Source organism: Triticum aestivum, chromosome 7B (genome assembly GCF_018294505.1).
Source record: "Triticum aestivum cultivar Chinese Spring chromosome 7B, IWGSC CS RefSeq v2.1, whole genome shotgun sequence".
In the NCBI taxonomy this organism is placed as follows: Eukaryota; Viridiplantae; Streptophyta; class Magnoliopsida; order Poales; family Poaceae; genus Triticum; species Triticum aestivum.
The window spans coordinates 469,936,304-469,944,989 of NC_057813.1; the positions used below are offsets into that span (position 1 = coordinate 469,936,304).

General features: G+C 40.6%; 1 protein-coding gene across 1 annotated transcript; it reads left to right on the top strand.

Moving 5' to 3' along the window:
* The first annotated feature begins 424 nt into the window (after positions 1-424).
* On the top strand, positions 425-5,703 carry LOC123157446 (uncharacterized). The gene is made up of 4 exons (XM_044575731.1): positions 425-681; positions 956-1,026; positions 2,667-2,753; positions 5,475-5,703. Exons 1-4 carry the CDS (start codon positions 579-581, stop codon positions 5,508-5,510), a joined length of 297 nt encoding a protein of 98 aa, XP_044431666.1. The 5' UTR covers positions 425-578; the 3' UTR covers positions 5,511-5,703.
* Positions 5,704-8,686: the final 2,983 nt, after the last annotated feature.

The following is an 8,686-nucleotide window of genomic DNA, read 5'->3' on the forward strand; positions in this document are numbered from 1 at the left end:
CAAGGATCCAATTTTTTTAGTGGCATGTAACCTATGTTTCACTAGTCAAATCGATGACTAAAAATCTGTGCCGGCATTACAAACCTTGATAGAGGTTTTCGGGTTGGTATACATTGCTAGTTTTTTTGGGGAGGAGGAGGGGCGGTGTCCGTGCAACGGCAAAGCGATTGCGGTTGTTTTTCCCACCAATCAAGATTTTTCAATCGTGGTATCCAATTATAAAGGATCAAAACCCATGTTTGACGTTTGATTTTCATTAATGCAGATTATTTTTTAAGTGGGAGCGACATTTTCATTTATAACGGGACGACCATGATGATTTTGTCGATCTTGAAGTTTTGCCACGTGAATGTTTTTTTTTCTTTTCTTGGAGGGGGAAATGATTTTTTCTTAAATCGTAAAAAAAAAACCCCAACCATTCTGAGCAGTGGACCATGTCTGAGATCCAACTACGGCCAGAACGCTTTGAGCGGGGAGCGGGCCGAGGACGCGACATATCCACCACCACCACCACCATTTAGGGTTAGAGGATTTGCGCTCTCCAGACACATCGCCCCAAAGTAGGTCGAATCGAAGCGATGGCGTCTCGTCTGCTTGCGGCGGCCTCCTCCTCCTCCTCCTCCTCGTCTTCCTCCCCCCTCGCTCGCCTCATCTCCAGCCGCCGTATGGCCGGCGCCGCAGGTATGCTTGGATCTGAGAATGTGCGCCTTCTCCTCCCCTTCCCAGATCCGAGAATCCCACACACGGATCGTTCGGATCCGCCGGTCGTGCGTCGGGCGTCGCCGGTTGTTGACTCCGATTCGGTTATGCAATTGGATGTAGGCAGCCTAGGGGGAGCGTGCTGTCCGCCAGAAATCAGGGCCCCTTTCCCTCTGTAGTTGTTGTGCGGCGCGTCCTTGTGCTTGATGTCTCCTACTTTTTTTGATCGATCGATTCGTCTTGTGTGCTTGAACAGATCACCACGGATCGACAAAGGTGAACATGTGGCAGGAGCCCTTGAACCCCGGCAACTGGAAGGAAGAGCACGTGAGTTTCTCACCACCCACACCGCAGTAAAGAGCATCGATTTCTATTTGTTCCTTTTAGGAGAGCTTTCTACTTGATGCCTGTGGCATACAACAAGTGTAGGGAGGCTTTCTATTACTAGTATTGTATTAGTTATTTTCTTGAGATAGATCAAGTAGCAAGACTGTTAATGTTAAATTAGGGTTGCTTGTATTTTTGCTTTCATTCAGAGATCATTCCGCATCTTCTTTTGATCTCATTTGATGTGTGCTGTACAATTACGACTACTTACTACTTACTAAGCCTTTTGTCCCAAACAAGTTGTGGTAGGCTAGATATGAAACCCTTTCACGAGGACTTCCCAGGAGGTCACCCATCCTAGTATTACTTTTGCCCAAATGGGTTTCATACCCAAAGGACTGGCTAGTTTTTACACAACCCTTAGATATGAAACCCTTTCACGAGGACTTCCCAGGAGGTCACCCATCCTAGTACTACTCTCGCTCAAATGGGTTTCATACCCATGGGGCTGGCTAGTTTTTACGTTGGCTCGCCAAGCCTATCACAACCCTCCTCCTTTATCCGGGCTTGGGACCGGCTATGCCTCGAAGACGTAGGCGGAGTTGACGTGTGTTGTACAATAAGACCGTAAAATCGAACTCCATTGTCACAACCGTGCAGTGCGGCCAATGTTTTTTTTCTTACCTAGTTCAGGAGTAAAGGGGAAGGTTTGTTTCATCTATGGTCTTAACGTACCATAGATATAATAGTCAGATTAATCTTTTTGTACTGTAAGGTGGATACTTCATGCAGGTTTTAGGTTAGGTTGGCAAAATGCAGGTTAATTAAAATCGTGTCTCTTTTCTGTGGTCGCTCAACAATATGTTTTCGCTTTCAGCTTTCATGGCTCATCCACCGGGATCAAGTCTTACAAGTTGTTAGTGATTCGTTACAGGAAAACACCATGCAAAGTGCTATTTAAAAAATGCAAGAATGACTCATTCATATGGACTATGTAATAACATTTTGAAGATTCACGTGTCCACTTGATATATCTTTCTTAGCTACAATGTTGTTCATCTGGTACCGTAGAGTACCTTACTGGCGTCCTTGAGCTTGTGGGTCAACTAATCACAAAGTTAATTTCAAAAGGTCTTTATACTACTATATCATGCTATAACTGTGCAGCAAGTCCAAATGTAATTATTTTAATTTAATCTCCCTCTTGTTAGTAATTATAGAACTAATACAGGTTAGGCCTCCTAGTTACTCTTTGACCAGAAGCTACCCATCCTTTGTTATCATTCATCTTTGTTGAAAAGATCATATTGTAAATTTGACTTTGTCTGGCCACTTTAATAGATTGCTCATTTTCCTGTTCCCTTTTCTCATCAATGTACCTTTTGAGGAGGAATATTTCTGCAGCCCCTATCATGTGCGATGCAGTCAAATCGGTGTTCTTACTTACACTGTCTGCTTTGCATTATGTTCGTGTGGCATGCTATCTGCCTTCTAAGCGTCTGACTGTCTGTCCATATGGATATAAATAAATGACTTTCACTTAAACTATTCTGATGGTTTTTTAACGTATACTTCTTCATAGCTTATTTTGGGTTGTATTCTTGTTTTTTGTTATTTATTATTTCTCGTACCTTCTGCAGTTTGTGCTAACCAGCTTAGCGATGTGGGGCGCTATTATATATGGTGGATTGAAGGCGTTTGGCGGGAAAAAAGAAGTGAAAACCGAGGTATTGACTTGTCTGTACGAAACATTGACAGTGTTATTGTACATAGTTCATTGTGCAAGAATTTTTCAAGGATTATTTTGGTAGTTACCAATACATGACCATGCGGCATTTTACATTGTCAAGTGCTAAATAATAAATTCATATGTATCATAATTCGTTAACGCAGTTAGCAGATGTTGTTGAGCTAACTGCGGTGATGTTGTCATTTGATGTTATTTTATTTTGTCACTTACCTTCTGATGGCATTCTTTACTCTAGGGATTTCCTGCAAGAGTCTAATTAGTTAAATAGGTAGCAATCATTGTTTATAAGGCGTCTCGCCTTGGACGCTTAGGCGACGTTTAGGTGTCAAGGCGGTTGGTGCTCACCTTACCACCTTAGAAACAAGCAATCCTTTACCGTTGATGCATCTGTTAGCAAAGAATTTTTCTTTACTAGCAAAATACTTGGATACTGTATGTCCCTTCTCCCTTGGGATGGATGGTTCCGAGTCATACAGTCAAGTCAAGTCCTCATGCCTCCATCTCAGCGATTAGTCGCCAAGTCGCCATGTTTTCCAGTACCAGCTTGGTGATTAGTCGGCAACTCAAGAACAAAGGTTGCAATGATATTACACAATCATGCACCCATTAGAGATGGATGGTCAAGCTGCATTGATTCTAAGCAATTGTGCACCTATATAACTTTGTTCGGCATGTGCCTATTTGACTTTTTCAGGCTATAGGAACTGTACCATTAATCATATGAGATTCAAATGATACTTCTTGGAGACATGAAGTGTTGCTGATTTCTCAAATAAAAATGCATAATTTCTATACATTTATGTATCATCAAATTCTTATTCATTGGTTTACGAATTAAGTTTGGCCCTTGCAAATTCTGCATTAGTTGAGTTAATAATTGCACTTTCTCTCCCCTAATGCACAATCAGATCATTTCAGTAACTCCTCATATTTGCCTTTAGTCATTCTATTGCATTAACATGATGTTGTTAGATACACGCGTGAAACAATATGTTTCATTTTTTTACGTGGGTTTGGGTCATGTTATTTGGCATGTTGATTTCTATTTTTTCATCGGTTATTGTACTCTCTCCTATCCATATTAATTGTCACCGATTTAGTACAAAGTTGTGCTAATTCAACAACAATTAGTATGGATCGGAGGGAGTACTTTATATATGTATATGATTTTTACTGTTGGAATTTGATTGAGTATATTTTGTGCGATGTTACAAAATAAATGCATTGCACATACCCGATTGGTACAGTTTGGTACTCTTTGGATACAATTGCACTATGTCTGCCCTTGTTTCTTGTTGGTTTGTATCTTTTATTTTCAGTTAATTATATCTAAACTTGCTAGGTATTCTTAATAAAAAAAATGAGATTTATTTTTATAAAGATGGTATGGTACAAGTGATTGTTTTGGGTAGGTTTTGTTACTGCACAAACACAAATTCTAACATGCAGTAGACATTTTGAAGCCGTCACATGCCCCAAGTCCCCAAACCTGCAGCAGGTACCGATAGAAAAGCACCTGGCAAGGCGAACCCAGTACTATTAACAACTTGATTTTCTAATGCTGCATACCTTTGTGTGTCTGTTGCTGCCTGCTTGTTGGAACTCCGCCCTCAGGATCGATCATATCAAATCACGATGAACACGCACGCTCAAAAACTTATAGCCAAAGGCACCTGTTGTGCCTTTCTTTTGCCTCTTTATTTCTGATTTTCTCACCTCATTATTGCTTTTTGTTTTTCTCTTGATGTTACACATCAAAGCTGCAGCCGTGGTCACACACACACACACATATATATATATACACATGACCTGAACCGACCTATAGCTAACCCCTAGACCTACTACAAATCCTAGTCGGATACAACTTCCTAACCTAGAATTAACACAAAACAACTAGGACTAGGTACTACTCTAGGACACAGACTACTAACCCCTCCGTCCCATAATATAAGAGCATTTTTAACACTAGTGTAGTGTTAAAAACACTCTTATATTATGGGAAGGAGGGAGTACTAGCTACACGCGTACACACCCAAGACAACTCCTAGCCAGACCAATCGACTTAGCTGGAAACTAATTGCTTAACCTGCTAGACAGGATTACTACTAACACTGCTGGCCTAGGTCCTGACCACATCCATAACACTGCATGTCTACTTTGATGGTTGGCATTTTCTTTTGGCGTTTTGCTACAGACCTACAGTTATTGGTTCTGTCTAGCATGTCTTTAGCCTTTTGCTGTAGTTAGTTATAGTTTCTATCTTCACATCCACATGTAAGCTGTTTAGGCCTAGGCCTTGTTATAGAATCAAAGATATAGATGGAACTTTAATGAGGCCCCTGACATTTTACTAGCTAAATCAAATAAGTGGGGAAAACACAAAATGTGGAGATATCAGATATGAAGGTGAGGTCAAACAGTAGCCAAGCTATGCTAGTACTCCCTCCGTAAACTAATATAAGAGCATTTAGATTACTATTTTAGTGATCTAAACGCTCTTATATTAGTTTACAGAGGGAGTAGCTCACTACCATAGTCAGATGGCATTTTAATAGCCTGTGTGCACTCTTTGCATCGTTTATGCCTTTGGAGAGGCGATGTAAATTTTGAATTAGATGCCATACCATTCTTGTGTCGCATGTAAATTTGCCAGTGCTCAATCCAATTTGTACCTTAATCTGGTATGCTATTGTTACAGGCGGGGTCAGCGCCAGCAGCAGCACCGGCACATTAAACTTCATCCGAGCTTTATTTTCTTACCACAATCTGTTTTAAGTATGTTGTTGACGATAAATTGAGACCAAGTTGGCTGGCAAGGTTAAGGAGCTGCGCTGCCCAGCCACCATGAATAATCTGAACGTGGTGTAACTTTTCATCCAACAATTTTTCTACTACAGGAAGTTGGAAATATGCTATTTTCTGTGTGAGCACTCAGTTTCCTATAATTCACACACAGACTAATGTTCAGGAAATCATCAACTGGTAACTGCTTGGTCGATGGTAACTAGGTGATTAATAATTGTCAAATTGGCAAGTTAATTGTCTGATAAATCAGTAATCGTTGGCCCATTGAGAAGGAATTTAGTATCGGTATACATTTTGATCAATGATAAACCTTGAAAATGAAATATTCCTTTTCTTTTTAAAATGGCAGGAGAAGCATAATTCTTTTTTGAGTATTCACATTTGATTTTACAATGTCAATTAGAAAGGGAGGGATTACATCAGAAGTAGCATAAACCTCGAGGCTAAGCGCCTCCCTCGCTCAGAGATGAGCCGCCGCTGTATTTGATTCCCTCTTGAGAGATACAGAAGCTTTAATCCCTGTAAATGGTGGGAGATAGGACTTCATTTCCATGAAGACTTGGGTCGGTCATCCCCACTATGCCAAATTGTACAAACAACTTGACGGTCTGTCTCAATCACCACTTGGGTGAACCCCTTTGACATTGCAAGTAGCATAGCGTCCATGCAAGCCAAGGTTTCAATTACCAGAGGCTCTCCAATATCATCATATTAAGACATCAGCCAAGGTTTCAATTACCAGAGGCTCTCCAATAGCAGCATACTTGGACATCCTTCCCATAACAATACTGACTTCATAATCGTGCTGTTGCACCAGTGGCAGCCCCTCCATGGCTTGCAGAAGTAGCACTATCAGCATTAATCTTTATCCATCGCTCTTCTGCCGGCTTCCAGATAACTTTTAGAACTGTTTCTACCCGCACAGCACGTGCCGGGACATCCGAAGATGAGATCAATTCATCTATGATTTGCATGGATTTATTAGATTGATATACTTGATCTCCTCGTGCGCATATTTGTTCCTGTTCGACCATATAGCCCACACTGTAATCGCTGCTTTTGTCCTTCGACAAGAAGGTCGGGTCCGGGATATCTCTAGACCACGTCAAAGGGTGAAGTTGCGGTAGCTTGAGCTCGAGATAATCCTGCGTCGACTCTCGAAACAACACACATGCATCGTGGCACTTCACCAGAGCATGAAATAATGAATCTTCGTCATGTCAGAAATTTTAGCATATTTTTGACTAATCTAATTCACGAGTAAATGATAAGCATGGCAAATACGGTATGCATCTCATACTGATACCTAAGCATGCAAGGTATGCATTTCATACTGATACCTAAGCATGTGACACTACAAAAAATATGTCAACTTGTGACCACCACTATTGGTCACTGAAAGGTCACAAATTTCCATTTACGACCTTTTTGTGACCAAAAACAGAAGGTCAAAAGCTGGCCGTCGTAAACTGACTATAGCGACCTTTCTTCTGGAATGGTCAAAGACGTTTACGACCAAAATATTCCTACTGTGGCGTTTTGGTCACTAGCAACCTCCTCAAGCCACGTAGACATCTAGCGTGGCAAGCTGATGTGGCACAAGATTCAGCCCGGTCCAATTCGGTTTTCTACATGGGCCGAGCCCATTAATTCAGCCTTTCTATATTTTTTTTTCGTGTCAATTTTTGGTCGATTTCATGGGCCTAGCCCAACATTGTAGCCTTTTTTATTGTTGGCCCATGGCCTTTTATTATTTATTGCTTTTCTATTTTCAGCCATTATATATTCAAGCTGGTCCCACTAGTCAAATGGGTCCCACTTGTCATGATCATCTCTCAAATTGGTCCCACATGTCAGAAATGTATAAATTTGACAGATTATTTTCATAAGTGGACCCATTGGTCAAGTTTCCATTTCACAAGTTTTCAGATCACATACATAATCAAAAAGAACACATAAATTTCATCAAATATACCACTAAATAAATCTATTACAATCTTTACAACACATATATGCTACAATATGCTACTCTTTACTAAGTAGAACTTGACGGCTTCACACTTGCTTCACACTTCACACTTGAGCATCTGTAAAAGAGGAACAACCACAAATTTAAATCTCAATTGCAGTATAGGCCATATGCAGAAGCAGTTCAAAGTCGAAACAACATCAATTAAAAACACGCGCACAGAAACATATGAGTCAAAATGCAGTATAGGACCAGGACAAGGAAACTCCTGTTATCAAATCAACACACAGCTTGTAGCAAAACAGCAATAGAATACATTATAACGAGAGTAAGCTTGAATCAAACAGCACAGAAACATGTGTATATCTCATGTGAGCATCATGCTGTGGTTCTATTAAACAATGATACAGCAACAGAATACAATATCTTCAATGCAAATTATGGTACTTGTAGCAAAACTGCATAAGCTTTGAATTTTCAAAGAATAAGTTTGAAAGAAAGTATAGCAGTGCGTAAGCTCAGGTTACCTGGGTTGTCGACCAGAGGTGCCTTCCACTTTGCCCTTGTTGTTTAGGTTCTTGATATTCTAAATACACAGAAATCTCAGCTCAGAACTTGTAATACACATCGCTGCTTGTCTAAGCAAATAGACTACCTAGTCATATTGCCATGAGATAGTTCATGGTGTACCTTTTGTTTCCATGGCCCCTTGAACTGGTTTGGAATGGTTGGAGTTGTCCATTTCCCATCTTATACAATCTGCACCTTCAAATAGAACAAATATATGTCAAACATAGATGAGCAGAAAATACCAACTAATCAATGAAAAAACTAACGTGCAGATAGTACTCAAACAAATCAAAGAGGAAGGAAACAAGACATCTGCTTTGCTAGTTAGGAGTGGGTAAACTGAAACATGAGCATGTTGGCCTAACATTGTCGTAACAGCCGGATGGGATGAAGCGTCGTTCTAAATAAAAGGAAAGGCGGCGGAGAGGCTAGTGCATCGTCCGATGCGCCTGCCTGCCTCGGAGATGAAGGCAAGACTAGCGGAATTTGGCTGCCATCAATTAGTTGAGCCATAAGATTGGTTAGTCTAGCAAGCATATTAATGTTTGAACGATTCAACATTGATA

Bases quoted from the DNA above. Each gene is read 5' to 3' on its own strand.
- LOC123157446 (XM_044575731.1), top strand. From the start codon at position 579: ATGGCGTCTCGTCTGCTTGCGGCGGCCTCCTCCTCCTCCTCCTCCTCG. The intron at 682-955 runs GTATGCTTGGAT...GTGCTTGAACAG, and splicing joins CCGTATGGCCGGCGCCGCAG to ATCACCACGGATCGACAAAG. The intron at 2,754-5,474 runs GTATTGACTTGT...CTATTGTTACAG, and splicing joins AAAAAGAAGTGAAAACCGAG to GCGGGGTCAGCGCCAGCAGC.